Here is an 18078-nt window from a genome sequence, read left to right as displayed (position 1 = left end):
CAATCAGATTATGGCTGTGAACTGAGGACCGCGATTGAGCGAGGAAGGTGGAGAGGAGCCTAGCAAGACCTAGGAAGTAAAGATTCATTACATTTAACTACATGCCTAAATTTTGCTTCTTATAACTTGTTAGAGAATGATCTGTACACAATTATTGACTCCATATGAATTGAAGTTGTTGATGTTGAATGATCTGTACGAAGGGAGCCACAACAAACACGTTTAAGTCATCAACCTTAAAGTTCAGGTTTCAGAGGGCCATGATAGTTAACGCACGTCTTTTCTTTCGTTGTTTCCAAGGATTCCTATTAGAAAACTTTGAGAACACAAATTCAGCAATCCCTGAAATGAAGGGTGCTGGCCATCTTGCAGCCTGCCTAGAGTACTCCGAAAGCGGACGCCAACACCCAAGGGGAGTATACAACAAACGAATACCTCGATCGATGAAAGTATAGAAGGTGCTTGCAGGCTAAGCCTTGCAGAACTGCTCACACCTTTTGGCTGTCTTCCTGGAATCCTCTGCACTTTGCTCACAGATGGTCTGCAAGGTGTAGATGAGATCATGCCAAATACCGAGAAGGGTGAAGAATGCAGTCAGCCTCCCAAATGTGTCAGGCATTGATGCTAGCAATGGTCTCCCAAGCGCTGTCCTCTCGGTAGGTCTTCTCCTTGGAGGAGAGGCATCAAGGATGTCCTTGCTAGTGATCTGCCTGGCATCAATGAAGTAGGCCGGTGAAGTCGTTTAGATGAAGAAGGCATGCCTCCCCTCTGTAAGCTAGGCCACCATTCCCTAAGTGAAAACTTGATGGATCCTCTATAGCTTTGCCAGGATCCTAGGGGAGCCCAACCAAATCCTTTGAGCTGTAGGGCAGCTCCACAAGTAGTGTGCGATCGTCTCATAGCGTCTTGTAATCACTTCCAGAAAACATTAGTGGAGCGAACGTCAGGAAATACTTGAAAAAAGAAAAAGCCTCTCTGTTTGGACTGCCAATTTGATTTCGAAGAGGAAATGTGTGGCATCCACGAAGTGCATGTCAAGGCCCCTCTGCCGACCTCAATGACACGTCCTATCCCTCCCGCATGCATATTAGCCAAGGACTCCAACTAAGAGTCGACCGTCAATCTGTGTGGTGTAGGAAAACAACTCTATCTCCTCCCCACTCGGGAATGCTAAAACCACACCCCAGGATCCCACTGGATCCCTTACAATGGCTAGTCCTCCCAAAGCCACAAATGCCACTAAAAATAACACCTCCCTACTAGTAGTATCAATAACCCAACATCTCCCTTCTCGCCTTAGGACTCGATCCCCTGCCGGGCCGAGGCATCTTTGTCTTGGGGTCGATGTCCACGGCTTTTGACTCCAACAATAGCTGTTCACCATGGCCAATGCTGTAAAAATTTGGGTAAGGATCACTATGTGTGGCTCTAATTAGTACTCTGAGCGGCAGTCTTGCCTTAGAGCACTATCCAAACCATTGAGGGAGATGCTCTGGATCTTGGGCTGCCCTAAGTATCTCTCGCCATGCCAGGGGTATTGTAATGAAGGGGAAAAAGAGGCCAAGTTACAGGCCCTTTAGGTGGAAAATGTGGAGGGACTATATAAGTCTCCATTCACCCTCTACTATGTACTTTTTGATGTGACATCTAATCCTATCTACTCTCCCTTCCTCCTTCTTGCCTACGCTCACTCACTCTCTCTCTCTCTCTTCCCTACTCACTCTCAATCTCTCCCTCTCTTTCTTACCTCATTCTCTCTCCTACCCTTCCTCTCCCTCTTCCCCTCTTTCTCTCTCTCTCTCCCTTCTGCTCCGCTATTCCCCTTTCTCCAAATCTGTCCCTACCCTCTTCTCTACATTGGTATCAGAGCACCTTCCTAGGACTCTAAGCCTTTCTTCTCATTCCAAGATGAATCTCTGGAGTTGCTAGCAGTACAATGACGACAACATCACTGAATAGCTACAGCAAGACCAAAGGAACACCATCGTACAACCGTTGAAGCTAGACGTCACCCAAATCAATGAAGCTAGACGTTGAAGAAGTTAGCGCATCATTTTTGCAGGTATGCATATGCAAGCATAAACCAACCAGTTGGAGGGGTTTCAAAGAATTGATGGTCACTACATTTGTATCTCCACTTGTGTTGGATCAATACTTGGCTGAATTTTATGCCTTGTCATAGACCGGTATGGTCCAAGAGTACTTGCAACATTTTTGGAGGCTTTCCCTGTTCGTGCAGGACGTATCTGAAAAGGGAAAGTTGCTGCGTTTCATCCATGGGTTAAGTTCTTCTCTCACTGCAGATGTGAAGGCACATAACCCTCAAACAATTGAGAGGGCAGCTCAGCTTGCAGAAGTATTCGAGCCTAATTATGATGGCAAGCACAGAAATGCCATGGGCAGCTCGCATGCTATGGGGTATGACAGTGAGTCGAAGCCTAAGTTTGCTGAGTGGGCTGACAAGAAATCTGCAGCAGCACCATTTCCTTGCTTTCCTACTGTCTCGGGTAGTAAGATGCCGTATGCCAGGCCTTATAGGTATCTTGATGCCAAGCTGGGAGGCAAGCCTACTGCTGGAAATGAGCAGGCTGAGATAAAACAGCAGACACGGGCAATAGTGGACAGCAGAAAGAAGGCCAACTTATGTTTTAAATGTGGCGAGAAATGGACTCCTGAGCACAAGAATGTGTGCAAGATGCGCAACAGTGGTATTGCCAAGCTCAGCATGATCATTGACCTCTCAGATGACGAGGATTTGTTTGATGCCCCAGGGTCTTTGGATACATCGGACGATGAGATGGCAAATACACATGATGCAGATGAGGCTCTTGACACTGGAGCCACGAAGGGCATTGACTTTCCTTTTGATCATGGTGGTGCTACTGCGCATGACACTCATGCTTCGCATTCGTATGAGATTCTGTCCACTGGTGGCATGAGAGGCCTATGCCAACACTCTTTTCTGTAGAGCATCACGATGAGATACCTTTTTATGTACATGAAGATGCAAGTGGTAATGCTCCTGTGAACGAGGATGAGGTTTAATGGGATGCCCAGCCAACACTTTATACTATTTCCATGCATGCCTTGATGGGTGCCAAAAGTGTTGATACTATCAGATTAATAGGGATGATTAATGGCAGGATTGTGCATGTGTTGGTGGACAGCGGTAGCACCCACAGTTTTGTTAACTACAAGACCTTACAGAGGGTGGGACTGATTGCTACTGAGATAGACCATGGGCTGAGAGTAGAAGTGGCCAATGGACAGCATATGATCAGTAGATCTTGTTGCCAAGATGCAAGGATTAAGTTCTCTGATGACTACATTTGCAGGTGATCTCTTGGCACTTGACATGGGCGCAATAGATGTTGTCGTGGGCTGTGATTGGTTGCAATCATTGGACAAAATCAGCATGGATTTCAATGCCTCAGCTTTGTCCGCAGGGATGGATCAGTTACATTGCATGGTATTGCAGCTCCTAAATTGCAGGTCATTTCAGCAAGGCAGTTGGCCAGAGAGCTCAAGAGGGGCAGCGCCATATATGCATTAAATGTGTTAGTAACTAAAGAGGGTGGCACTCCCCGTGTTGATGATTGTGATATGCATAGATTGCTCTCAGAGTTTGCAGATGTGTTTGCTGATTTGCCATCACAGTTGCCTCCGAGAAGAGATGTAGATCATGCCATCGTCCTGGAACCTGGCAGCAAGCCAATCAATAAGGCCCCATACCGACTCTCTAAGGTAGAACGGGAAGAAGTGGCAACTCAAGTGAGGGACTTACTTCAGAAGAGTTTCATCACTCATAGCACTTCTCCTTTTGCATCCCTTGTGCTCCTGGTGAAAAAGAAGGATGGTTCTTACTGTATGTGCATTGACTACAGAGACTTGAATAAGGTCACCATCAAAAACAGGTTTCCAATCCCCAGGGTAGATGACCTGTTGGATGAACTCAAGGGTGCTCAGTTCTTCACTAAGATTGATTTGAGGTCCGGCTATCATCAGATTAGAATGAAAGCTGGGGATGAGCACAAGATAGCCTTTCGCACAGAGAGGGGACTGTATGAGTTCAAGGTGATGCCTTTTGGATTGACCAATGCACTAGCTACCTTCCAGGCACTCATGAACAAGATTTGCAGCCTCTCTTTTTCAAATATGTGCTGGTATTTTTTGATGACATCCTCATTTACAGCAAGGATAAGCAGTAGCACATCAGACATGTCAAGCAAGTGCTGGAAATTTTGAGGTTGCATCAGCTTTATGCTAAAGCCAGCAAATGCACTTTTATGGCACAAGAGGTTGAGTATCTTGGTGATTTCTAGGTCTTGCTTCCTTCTACAGGCGCTTTATTCGCAAGTTTGCCAAGAGGGCAGCCCCTTTGACAGACCTTTTGAAGAAGGATGCTTTTATGTGGTCTACAGATGCACAGCGCAGCTTTGAAGACCTGAAATTCGCCCTCACTCATGCTCCTGTGTTGGTATGCCATGCCCTGATTTTTCATGTGTTGAGATTCAGCATCTCCAGGCGTGGCCAGCCGACCAGCCCCCATGCAGCAAGGGGGGCCAGAGGGGGTAGGCTGGCCGACCAGCTGGTCGGCCCAGTTGGCCTGACCGACCAGGCTGGTCGGTCCAGCCAAACTGGCCAACTCCCCCCCTTGGCCTGCCCTATAAAAGGGCCTCCTTCCCTTCATTTCATCTATCACTTCTTGCAGCTCCTCAAGGCTCCAGCATACAGCCTGCTCCTGACCATCCCCTCAGAGCCCCCTCTCAGCTGCTCAGTTGGCTGCCCACACTCCCGCAGCAGATCTTGCCTCTTCAGGGCTCTTGCCTCCCCGCTCCAGGCCTCTACAGTTCCCTTGTTCCAAGGTTCCTGCCTCTTCACCCAGGCTCCTTCAGCCTCCTCTTCTCTAGGCTCTTGCCTCCTCAGTTCAGGCTCCTCTAGCCTTTTCACTCCAGGCCCCCGCCTCTTCGTTTCAGGCTTCTCCTGCCTCCGTGCTCTCAGGCTTCAGCTTTCTTGTGTTCCCCCCTTTTTCTCTGCTTCAGTTCAGCCTCTCCTGCAGCTCCTGTTTTCTATCTTATTCAAGATATCTTGTATTTCAGTTGCTGCCCTGGTTTAAGGGCTGATTTACAGCAGATCAGTGGTGGTACTTTTTGTTATCTCTAGTGTTCTCTGTGTGGCTCTATAATTTCAGTTTGTTTACATCTTCCGCTGCCATTTTAATATGGTATCAGAGCACCAGGTTACTCTTTGATCTGGGAACTTTATATTTTTTTTCCTCCCGTACGCCGGACTATCAATAGCAGCCTACTGCTTCATCAAGAGCCTCTCCCCCCCTTCCTTCATCGCGCATCGGGTCGGCTCCCGTCTTCACCCGTACGACTTTATTCAGGGGTTTCTGGCAGAACTTATTGGCTCTTGATCTTTGGGTTCGATTGTTGAGATTGGCCCTGTTCTAGACCTTGATCTTTTCACCAGCCCCGTTCTCTTCAGCCCCTTGTTGCTGTCCATTCCCTGTTTTCAGTTATGGCTGATGAAACAAAGGATTCTACTCCGGATCTTCGCGTATCCCCTATGTCCAGTTTCTTTCAAGAGTCTGACAAGCCTGTACGTATTCCCACTCTTCCTACATTTCCAGATGCTCGGCAGTTAGATGGGACCAATTATTCTCTTTGGAAAATTCAGATGGCGTCTGTATTGGAATCTTATGATCTTGCTGAGTTTGTTGATCCCGGGATCCCTCGTCCGTCACCTGAGGAGGAGCCACATGCTTCTCTTATCTGGGATAAATTGAATGCTCGTGTACGCTCGTTCATCTTTCTCAATTGTCAACCAGGGGTTCTCAATCATATCAAGCATCTTACTTCTGCACGTGCTATTTGGGAATTTCTTGATGGCATGTATCTTCGCGTCACTCCCATGAAACGTATTTCCTTGGAAGTTCAGCTTCGTCGCCTCGATCCAACCACTTCTCCTTCCATACGGGACCACATCAACAAAATGCAGAGCATGCATCAGGACATCCTCCATGCAGGCAAGGCTATCTCCTCCGAAGATATGGCTATTACTCTCTTATCTCATGTTATTACTGACAGTCGATATGCAGCATTCTATTCTTCTCTTATTACCTCTGGCCGCCTCAGCACCATCACTTGGGAGGAACTTGTCCCCATGATGATGGATCAGGAGGAACAGTTCACTAAAACCTCTGATGGTTCTTCTGAGGCTCTTGTGGCCCATCGTCCCAAATCACGATCCAAGAATGCCCCGTCCTCTGCCAATAACTCATCTCCTTCAGATCCCTCCAGTGACCGTCCTGCTCCCAAAGGTAATTGCAATCACTGTGGCACTCCTGGCCATTATTGGCGCAATTGTCCATACCGCAAACACAAACGAGCTGACGCACCTCTGGCCGCTGCGGCTGATGCTTCCCTTACCCCTACTCCTGCATTTGTTCACCTTGAGCTCTTGAATTCGGTCCCCCTTCCTGCAGCAGAGTCATTGGCTCTCCATAGCTCCGATGCTCGTGAATGGATTGTTGATAGTGGGGCCTCTCGGCATATGACCCCCTCCTCCTCGCTGCTCCAGGATCTCACTCCTCATTCTGGTCGTGTCTGCATCGGCGATAAGCACTCTATTCCTGTTCATTCAGAGGGCTCTCTTGATATTATTCCTGATGGCAAAGGGGGTAAACACTCTTCTCGTGTTCTTTATGTTCCGTCTCTCGGCTTTCATCTCCTTTCGGTTCATCAGATTTGTCAAAACAATATGAAAGTTGAGTTTGAAGCAGCCTCTGTCACCATCCGCGATCGTGCCACCGGACAGCCGGTTTGGACCGGCCATTCTACTAATGGTATCTACAAGCTTGTTGCCCTTCCCTCCCTTACAGGAACCTCTCTTGGCGACCTTTGGCATTATCGGTTTGGTCATTTACACATTGATGCTCTTCATCGTGCTTTCCGTGATCAGCTTGTCCTCGGCCTCCCTAACGTCGGCACTCGCCAAGGTCTCTGTCCCTCTTGCATATTGGGCAAACAACATCGCGAGCCGTTCACTCATCATGCCTCTCGCCGTGCCACTGTTCCGCTTGGTCTTGTTCACCTCGACCTATGTGGCCCTATGCAGATTATGTCCCTTGGGGGAGCCTCGTACTACATGCTCCTTGTTGATGATTTCAGTCGCTACTCTTGGATCTATTTTCTTTCCCACAAGGATCTGGCTTTCAGTCGTTTCCAGACCTGGCTAGCCATGGTGGAAAAAGAATCCAATCACTCCCTCAAAATTCTTCGTGCTGATAAAGGTGGTGAATTCACCTCTCTCGAGTTTGATCGGTTCTTGAGTAGTCATGGTGTCAAACGGGAATTTGCCAACACAGGTACCCCTTCTGATAATGGTGTGGTTGAATGTAAACATCGTACCGGTGTTGAAATGGCTCGGACCATGCTCACTCACAGTCAACTCCCTCAGTCTCTTTGGGCCGAGGCCATGATGACCGCCATCCATACTCTTAACCGCTCTCCGACATTAGCAGTCCCAGGCATGACCCCTTATCAGGCTTACTATGGATCTAAGCCCAATGTTTCCCATTTTCGGGTATTTGGCTGTGATGCTTATGTTCATATTCCTAAATCTGATCGTGGAAAGCTTGATCCTAAGTCCCACAAGCTCTTGTTCGTAGGCTACAACTCTGTCTCCACTGGCTATCGCCTCTATGATCCTCACCGCCGCATTATCTCCGTGAGCAGGGATGTTCTTTTCGACGAGCAGGTCCTTCCGACATCCTCTGACTCTCCTCCTGTTCTTGGAGATCCGTCCGATGCCCCGGAGCCCTCTCTCCCTCCACCTGCCTCGTCCCCCGGTACATCACCTCCTATTCTCTCTCCTCCGCCTCCTTCTCCGGCTCCACCCTCGTCTGCTCCTCCTTTGGAACCCCGCTCGGTACGTGTTCCGCGATGGCTCATTGATACTCTCCGCTCCTCCGGTCTTGAGGATCCCTACTCCGAACCACCCCCTGATGATGGACCTCGTCGCTCTCATCGCCATCTCCCACCGTCCTCTTCTGATCCCCTTCATGTCAATTTGGCCCTTATGTCTCGCATCCTCGCCACTCGTGAGCCCACTACCGTTCCTCAGGCTTTGGCCCAGCCTCATTGGAAACAGGCTATGGAAGCGGAAATTCATGCTCTTCTTCGGAACCACACCTGGGACCTTGTTCCTCGTCCCTCACATCGTTCCGTCATTGGTGTCCGGTGGATTTTCAAAACAAAATACGCCTCTGATGGTTCTGTCGACAAGTATAAAGCTCGGCTGGTGGCTAAAGGCTATGCCCAACGACCCGGCATCGACTATGGAGAGACCTTTGCACCTACCGCCCGGATGAGCACCATCCGCACGATCCTCGCTCTTGCCGCCCATCATCAGTGGCCCATCTTTCAAATGGACGTCAAATCTGCATTTTTGAATGGTGATCTTCATGAAGAGGTATATGTGGATCAGCCGCCCGGCTTCATTAATTCTCGTTCTCCTTTCATGGTCTGTCGCCTTCGCAAGGCTGTCTACGGTCTCAAGCAAGCTCCTCGGGCCTGGAATCAGCGTATTGATACCTTCTTCTGCCGCCAAGGACTTCTTCGCTCTCTGGCTGATCCCAATCTTTATCTTTTTCATGAAGGACAGCTTCATACCTTCATCATTCTTTATGTGGATGATTTAATCCTCACCGGGAGTCATACCAATCATATCCTTGCCATTAAAGTTGCTCTTCAAACTGAATTTGAGATGACGGATATGGGCCTTCTCCATTTTTTCTTGGGTCTTGAGATTTGGCAGACTAAGAGGGGGTATTTTGTCTCTCAGCAACGCTATGTTCAAGAGCTACTCGAAACTTTCCACATGGCTGACTGTCGGCCCATCACCTCTCCCATGGATCCCAACGCTAAACTCTCTGCTTCTGGGTCCACTGCTTATCCTGATGCCTCCCTCTACCGCCAGCTTGTTGGATCTCTTCTTTGGCTACTTAACACTCGACTGGATCTCGGCTTCTCTGTCGGCACCCTCAGTATCTTCATGCAAACCCCTTTGCTTTCTCATTGGCAAGCTGCTCGACGTCTCCTCCGCTATCTTCAGGGGACCTCTACTTTCGGGCTCTTTTATGCTGCCGGTGGTTCCTCTCCTTCCCCGCTCACTCTCCGCGGTTGGAGTGACTCCGATTGGGCTGGCGACCCCGATTCTCGCCGCTCTACCACGGGCTATGTTTTCTCCTTTGGCTCTGCGGCTATCTCCTGGTCCAGTAAACGCCAACCCACGGTCGCCCTATCTTCCACCGAGGCTGAGTATCGGGCTATGTGTAGTGCCACTTGTGAGGCTGTGTGGCTTCGGCGCCTTCTTCTCGATTGTGGTTTTCAGCAATCCACTTCTACCACACTTTTTTGTGACAATCAAAGCTGTATTGCCCTTGCTCGCAATCCGGTCTTTCATGCTCGGACAAAACACATTGAAATTCAGTACCACTACACGCGAGAGAAGGTTCTTGACGGTACCATTGTGCTCCTCTTCAGCACCACTTCCGACAACGTCGCCGACATATTTACCAAATCTGTTTCTCCTCCCCTTCTCCAACGTCATACCAGCTCTCTGGGTCTTGTGCCACACCCTGGAGCTGAGAGGGGGTGTTGAGATTCAGCATCTCCAGGCGTGGCCAGTTGACCAGCCCCCATGCAGCAAGGGGGGCCAGAGGGGGTAGGCTGGCCGACCAGCTGGTCGGCCCAGTTGGCCTGACCGACCAGGCTGGTCGGTCCAGCCAAACTGGCCAACTCCCCCCCTTGGCCTGCCCTATAAAAGGGCCTCCTTCCCTTCATTTCATCTATCACTTCTTGCAGCTCCTCAAGGCTCCAGCATACAGCCTGCTCCTGACCATCCCCTCAGAGCCCCCTCTCAGCTGCTCAGTTGGCTGCCCACACTCCCGCAGCAGATCTTGCCTCTTCAGGGCTCTTGCCTCCCCGCTCCAGGCCTCTACAGTTCCCTTGTTCCAAGGTTCCTGCCTCTTCACCCAGGCTCCTTCAGCCTCCTCTTCTCTAGGCTCTTGCCTCCTCAGTTCAGGCTCCTCTAGCCTCTTCACTCCAGGCCCCTGCCTCTTCGTTTCAGGCTTCTCCTGCCTCCGTGCTCTCAGGCTTCAGCTTTCTTGTGTTCCTCCCTTTTTCTCTGCTTCAGTTCAGCCTCTCCTGCAGCTCCTGTTTTCTATCTTATTCAAGATATCTTGTATTTCAGTTGCTGCCCTGGTTTAAGGGCTGATTTACAGCAGATTAGTGGTGGTACTTTTTGTTATCTCTAGTGTTCTCTGTGTGGCTCTATAATTTCAGTTTGTTTACATCTTCCGCTGCCATTTTAATATCATGTACTTTCATTGTGGAGGCATGTGCCAGTGGAAAAGGATTAGGGGCTGTGCTAAGACAAGAACATGGGGTAATTGCTTTTAAAAGCAGGAAATTGGATGCCAAGGAACTAGATTATCATGTGTATGATCAAGAAATGTTGGCTATTCTCCATGCTTTTGAAAAATAACACCACTACCTGTGTGGTAGCAAAATCAAGGTTAAGACAGATCATAGGACACTCAGGTATTTCCTTACGCAGCCCAACTTGTCAATGAAGCAGAAGAGGTGGCTGGCTAAGGTTCAGTCTTATGATTTCGACATCGAATACAGGAAAGGGAAAGAAAACGTGGTTGCAGATGCCTTATCCCGTATGTGGGCTTGCAGTTTGTCTGCCATTTCTACCGTCTGCCATTTCTACCATCTACCAGGAGTGGATTCATGGTATTCAAGAGGAATACATGCAGGATTCTAAGGCAGCTCCCATATTTGTGGAGTTATAGAGGCCATCAAGCTAGGGGCATGCTGAATTTAAGCTGCATAATGGGCTGTTGTGGTGGAAGGACAGAATTTATTTGGTGTCAGATTCAAAGTACCGACTGCTGGTCTTACAGGAAATGCACTCATCTCCTATGGTAGGACATGCGGGTATTACTAAGACATATGAAAAGGTCAAACAGAGCTTTATCTTTGATGGCTTGTGGTGGGATGTAGTTAAATTTTTCAGTGAATGTTTGCCCTGCCAGCAAAATAAAGTGGACAGCCAGTTACCCGCGGGTCTCTTGCAGCCATTACTTATTCCAGAAGGCAAATGGACTCACATTGTTATGGATTTCATCACAGGGTTGCCTTCCACAGAGCGGGGATGGAATAGCATTTTTGTGGTGGTTGACAGAATGACAAAGCAGGCCCATTTCATACCCACTAAGACCCGTTATTCAGCATCACAAGTTGCTTGGCAGTTCATGAACGCAGGAGGTATCTGTCTTTTGAAGAAGGGGATTATGTGCACTTATGCCTCCATAAGAACCGTTATGCCTCGCTGAAGGGTAACACCAACACGAAGCTTGCTCACAGGTATTACGGTCCCTACAGGATTATCCGCAAAGTTGGTGAGGTGGCGTATGAGTTGGAGCTACCCAGGACCTCTAGGATTCATAATGTTTTCCATGTATCCTTGCTGAAGCCACATGTCGGACAGCATGTCCAAGTCCTTCCTGAGCTACCACCTATGGATGAGGAGGGCCACATAATCTATGTTCCGGAGCACATCATGGGTTTCAGGGATCACGTACTCTGAAACAAAGTCTACACCGAGTATCTTATCAAGTGGCAGGAACTCCTTGAGGATGAGAACTCATGGCAGCCAGAGAGCATTGTCAGGACAACCCCTATCTCCTACCAGGCTAATTATTATTTGCTGTTTGCTGCACCTATTTGATAGCCCGCATATGAAAGTTTGAGGGCAAAATTCTATGGGAAGGGATTGTTGTAATGAAGGGGAAAAAGAGGCCAAGTTAGAGGCCCTTTAGGTGGAAAATGTGGAGGGACTATATAAGTCTCCATCCACCCTCTACTATGTACTTTTTGATGTGACATCTAATCCTATCTACTCTCCCTTCCTCGCCTATGCTCACTCACACACTCTCTCTCTTCTCTACTCACTCTAAATCTCTCCCTCTCTTTCCTACCTCATTCGGTGGAAAATGTGGAGGGACTATATAAGTCTCCATCCACCCTCTACTATGTACTTTTTGATATGACATCTAAACCTATCTACTCTCCCTTCCTCCTTCCTACCTATGCTCACTCACACACTCTCTCTCTTCCCTACTCACTCTCAATCTCTCCCTCTCTTTCCTACCTCATTCTCTCTCTCCTACCCTTGCTCTCCCTCTTCCCCTCTCTCTCTCCCTTTTGCTCCGCTATTCCCCTTTCTCCAAATCTGTCCCTACCCCCTTCTCTACAGGGATGGCGACATCTATCTCCATGGGTGTACCCCTCAATTGAGCCATTACTTGGAGCCGCTCTGTCATGCTCAAGAAGGCCGAGCCAAGCTCCCAAGGAGCAAGCAGGCCCTGTACCGCAATGTCCAGCTAATGTGCATGCGGTGGCCTAACATGTGCCCTTGGACCTCTGGATGCCAAATCAAGTGTTGGCTCTCGATCTCTTCCTTGCACTGTGGGGTAGCCCAAATGAGGCCGGGTGAGAGGTGTTGCCACACCCTCATCATCCTTCGCATCAACGGCAACTCCTTTTCTATGAGGGGGAGCCTCCTAGAAAATCCACCTGAGAGACGGCTACCAAGGCTCTGTGTACAATGTGAGATCTCTAATGACGAGCTTGCCCAAGAGGGCCCTACTCTACATCTCTAGGTCTATAATGCTCAGCCCTCCCTCTACGTGGGGGAGGATCAATGTTTGCCAGGCGACTCATGCCTGGGGAATCCGTGTGCCATCCAAGCCTACCCATAGGAAGTTTCAAACCAACCTTCTTCTCTTGACTTGTGAGGGAAATCTTGGCAGAGCTAGCTTCTTGCGCACTCTCTAGGACCGGAGCTATATGCTGATCCGCTAAACCACTCCAAACCCACCTAGCATCCTAGATAGTGTGTTGCCTAGCTACGGGGTATCCCTCTGAAGCCAAGATCAACCCCCTAAGTGAGCGCTTCCTCGAATGATGTGAAGAAGCTGACTGATTTATTCTAGTCGACGATCTTTGCTCTAGTAGTCCTCCAACAGTTCTCTAGAAGGTGCTGCACCCTCTCTAGGCTATCAGCCGTGCCCTTGAGCTTTGAATCCAAGAGCTTCTCATCCTCTCTAGGCTATCAGCCGTGCCGTCGAGCTCTGAATCCAAGAGCTCCTCATCCTTGATGGATTAGCAAGCGCAGTCCCATAGCCTCTGCCAGAAACAAGCATAGGAAGGGGGTTAGAGGGCAGCCCTGCCTCATTGAGCGAGAGAGAGAGAAGACCTCCCAACAATCAACATTTGGTTGGAGTTGCCTGCATATAGGGCCAATACCCCCCGTATCCACTGCTTTGAGAGCCTAATCTCCTCATGGTCCCCTCCAAGAAGGCCCAGCACACCTTGTCGTAGGCCTTTTCAAAATCCAAGAACAATTGCTAGCGGCTGAGCCTCTTGACGCGCCCACTTTGTGGCTTACCAGAATGTGAAGATGTTGTCTAGAATGCTCCCTCTTGAACAAAATCTGCTCTACATGTTGTGAACGATATTTGGAAGGTATGGGCACAAATGTAAACTCAAGACCTTGGCCAGGATCTTGAATGCGATGTTGAGGAGAGTAATTGGGTACCCTTGTTGAATATTGGTCCTATTGCCTCCCTTTGGGATTGCACAAATCCATCTAGGGACGAGAGGCTGGTGGCCTCATGCTCCCAAAAAGTGCGGATGTAGATTGGGGAGAGACAATCATTCGTTGGGGCACTTTTGCACCAAGAGGGCCTTCTGGACCTCCACAAGGTCCTCATCCATGAAGGGGATCTCCATGCTCCCAAAAGGTGCCGTCTTTCCTTGGGCATTTCCGCACCGGGAGGGCCTTGTGGTCCTCTAAAAGCTCCACAACCATGAAGGGTGTTTCCCAATTGCCTCATCATATGCAGAAAGACCCACATAAGGGTTGTGGCCCACACCTCCTCCCTTACCACCCGCATCTTTGGGGTCTTCTCCTTTACTTGGAAAAGCTAGCTGTAGAAAGCTGTGGACAGCTCTAGAATCTTCTAGGTATTTGAGTGAAGCTGTCTCCCCCCCCCCTTTCGCAGCCTCTGAAGCTATGCCCTAGCTGAACATGGACACATTGTGTGATAAAAGTGGCCCGCCATCCTATCTTCTTGCTGTACCAAACGAGCCTGTGAGGAATGTTACAAATGTTACACCTGTTTGGCCTAAGTCTGCTAAAGGGACAATCGAGCACTCTCATATCTATCAATGAGCCAATGGGAGTATGCTTCCTGCTTCCTCAACCACTCTATGAAGCTAGGCCTCTCCTAATGGCCCCCCTCAAAGCCTGGGTTTGCATCTCTGAGCTACTTTTTCAAATGGCCTCAATGGGTCCATCCATCCTACGGACTGGCCTCATCTGTGGTCCAAATATGAGCTAAATCATACTGAACCTCCTCCTCCTAAAACAATGCGTCAGGTTTCCTCACTCCGCACTGGGGGGAGCTAGACCGATGCTGCTCCAAATGCATAACAATGGGAGAATGGTTGGACATGGTTGTGCCTAAGGGAGATGCTTGTGGATCACCGTCTATGCAAAGCCTAATATGTAACATGGAATCTGTCCAGCTGCTCTAGCAAACCACTGTGACCAAAGGAGAAGGAGAGGCTGCCTGGGAGCTTAGTAACTCGGTCTCCTGCCAAGCATTCCGACTGCGCGTAGAGAAAATAAACTGCTGCCACATGCCTCTCTCTGTTGTTGCCATGATAGAGAAGGACGCCCCTCCCTACTTGTCCTCCTCAAACTTCACATTGTTGAAGTCTCCTCTGCAAGACACTCTATTTGCTAGTGACATGCCTGTGCATAAACATTGAGGATTCCAATGCAGAGATCCTTGGCCCGTATACCCAATTACATAGCTCTTTCCCCTATCAGTTCTTCTTGGTCAAACTACTCCAAACCTAGGGCTTGTCCCACAGAGATGCATACTCCGCCACTGTGTCCTACTGTTGGGGCAAGACCACGTCTTGGGATTATGTGACTGTACCTCTTGATATTGCTACCGAGGATATATGCTCCTGGGTCCTTAAAACATTTGTTGTGTGCCCAACAAGGGCACATTACAACTCCTGTCTTAGGATTAGTTGCCACTAGGGCTTGTTACGCACTTGATTGTGAAAACTGTGCACGTTCCAGCTCACTACTATTCAACTCATAGAGAGGGATGACGGGAGGAGAACAAAGCCCTCCTAGAACTAGAGGCCTATGAAGGATGCTTTGAGCGTCCCACCCTTGAAATTTGGTTTTTAGGACGAGTAATCCCAATCCGCTTGTCACCTCGAGAGGGGCATCACTGCTACCACACCAAACCTGTGGGTCCAAGTCAAGAACTCGTGGTATGCTACTCCCAAACGGGTAGCTGTCTACAAGGGCCAATAAATACCTTTGTTGAGTGGCTTGGGGGAGGGCACTATGCACTTTGATGGTAATCAACAATCTGCCTGCGCTCGGAAAAGGTTAGCTCACACTTGACCTTATCACCATACATGATCCACATAGTCCGCCCTACCGCTCCTAAGCCACAGTGATTTCATTGTTCAGGTAGAGCACTTGGTTGCAGACATTGCCAGAGTGAAGATAGATTGAAACAGACCTTCAAAGCATGGTATTGGGCAGGATACAAGCTATCTTTAGATTGCTCGAGAACACTGGCAGGTTGGTGATCAAGATTGGTGGTGCCATAGACCTTTTTCGCTACCGGGATTGTTCCTATGTATCTAGATGATTTGCTTGCATGGGACCACAACTTGAGGTTCCAAAGACCAATGATTGAGGACGTCTCCAAGTTGTTCCTGAGTGCTTCTCAGTGGGACCTAATGGAGCACCTGCATTGATGTGTGGGTGTTGGCCAAAACTCCAGAATGGGTTGGTGAGAGGAGGTGTCGGTATTAGGGGTCATACTTAATAGAAGTCTGTTCCAGGGGGAAAAAAAATCTTTGCATTGGCAATCGGCTTTGCATTTTGCATTGAAGTTTGGACATCAACTTGAAGTACATTCGCTTTGAAGCACCTTATATAATATTCGAGAAGGACTGTTGCAGGAACTCGCTTACTTTGCGCTCATGCATGCTATGATTCATGCTTTCCCTTGCAAACATGTATTTTTACAGATATATGGATATTCCGACATATGCTAATGCTTTCTTCCATGTAAATAACGTGTTCTGGTTGATTGCTCGAAATAGTCTGAAAATGGTGCCTATGGAAATTAGCTAAATATAGGATTTCTAATATCAGTGTTGACTTTTTTCCTTGTCATTGTAGCTGAAGCAATGCAAGCCCTACGTATTCCTTATGGAGTGGAGCGTGTAATTTTCAGAACTCTGAATACAGACAGGTGATCTCTTTTCTATAAAACTTTGTTTTGGGGCCTCAAATTAGTTCAACCCCTTGAAGGGACTTTTGAGCTTTGCCTATCGGTATAATATGCATAAATAAAAATGAGATAGCATAAGGTAATGTATCTGATGGTCTATCTCAATAGTCTCAAGAGTCTCTAGGAATCACCTTCTCCCCCACTAGAAAGAGGAAATTTCCCTCCAATTTGAATGCAAAAATACTATGCAAACATTTACCAGGTCTGTAAGAATCCACACCCATTCTCTTGTGCGGCCCAGGAAATCTTACTGCTGGCTTAAGTGCCTTTGAAGGTTTGGCATGAGGTCTATGCTGAAGTAAAATACAATCTCATCCTTCAGATATAACCTAGGCATAATCCTAGAGCTTTCAACACAGTATATATGCTGCAATAAAAGACTGCTGTTAAGCTCGCACATGCAGCCTGTGATGAGAGACCGTGTGTTAATGACCTGAGCCACAAAAAGCGATGTACACTTCCCTGCTCCACAACAAAAGTCATTGGCAAAGGTCTTGTAAAATTAGAGAATGGTCGCTCCAGCAGAGAGATAGGACAAGCGGCGTGCCAACGATAGTTTCGTGCAATGCGAGTGTTATAGGCGAAAATTTGGAGCATAGGCCGGTCTAGACGTGCGTCCTAGAATGAGAAACCTCCAGCTAAGAGGGCTCAGGCAAGGGGGAAGCGTAGGAGATGAATTCGACCCTCCATCATTCGGGCAGAGAGGGGGCAAATGGAGAAGAAGTTAGAGGGTGTGGAGGAAGTTGATGAGGACGTGGCAAAGCAGAGTGGAGGCTCAAGGAGGACGAGATTGGGTGGAAGGGAGCTCAACCTTAGAGGAGAGGATGGCTTCCATTTGCAGGCTTTCCCTCATCCTCTAGATTGAGCATGGAGAAGGGGAAGGTATTACGATCACTCTCTTTAACTCGCTTCACATCATCAGTTTAGCAATCAATCATGGGGCAGGCACTCGAATTTTTCCTCCCAGCCAACCTCGGTGGTAGCAAAACTACAGAATGGTCAACAACGTGAAGGCTCAGCTTGCCAATTCCACCAAGCCCCAAAATGCCCTAGATGGATCTAGTATGCCACATGTCTACATTTGAGAGCATCATCATTTACCCCTCTCTTGGGATATCATTGAATCATTTGCTCCTTGGCTCATTTTATGCATTTAGACCCCTTAGCCTTAGATTCACCTAGTCTTGTGCCATGTCACCCTCACCAAGGACCTTGACCTTGATTCCTTTTTAATCATTTACGTGAAGCCCAAACAAATATAATACAAACATTGATCCTTTAAAGGAAAATGTCGACTGACCCTTCCGAGGTCATGTTGCCTCAACTTGAGCGTAACATTCCTTTCCTCTTCAAGCATCAGCGTCCTCGATGATAAAGTCTGGGAACAATTTCCGTAGCTGGTATACGGATTCCCAGGTAGCTTCCGATAGAGGCAAACCATGCCATGCAACCAACACCGTGGGTATCTTCCGATTGCGTACTTGCATTGTTCCTCGGTCCAGGATTCTCGTTAGTTTGCTTCTTGCATTATCCTCTATCTCCTGAAACAAAACAACACCCTCGATTAGTGAGTCACCTGTATGCAAAAATTTCTTTAAACG

The 18078-nt window shown here is 48.4% G+C and overlaps 1 protein-coding gene across 2 annotated transcripts in view; it reads left to right on the top strand.

The window, feature by feature from the left end:
- The window catches only part of LOC147903495 (Cyclase family protein), a 78056-nt gene that overhangs the window by 1291 nt on the left and 58687 nt on the right, over positions 1-18078 (top strand). For both annotated transcript variants that reach the window (XM_087372502.1, XM_087372503.1), the window contains exon 3: positions 16366-16438. In XM_087372502.1, the coding sequence (XP_087228628.1) occupies positions 16366-16438 (73 nt within the window). The remainder of the gene's footprint in view (positions 1-16365; positions 16439-18078) is intronic.

This window comes from Dipteris shenzhenensis, chromosome 3 (genome assembly GCF_047967505.1).
Source record: "Dipteris shenzhenensis isolate YYH24624 ecotype China chromosome 3, Dip_SZ_1.0, whole genome shotgun sequence".
NCBI classification, from domain to species: Eukaryota; Viridiplantae; Streptophyta; class Polypodiopsida; order Gleicheniales; family Dipteridaceae; genus Dipteris; species Dipteris shenzhenensis.
The sequence above is the reverse complement of the archived record's forward strand: the minus strand, read 5'-3'. Positions and strand labels throughout refer to the sequence as shown.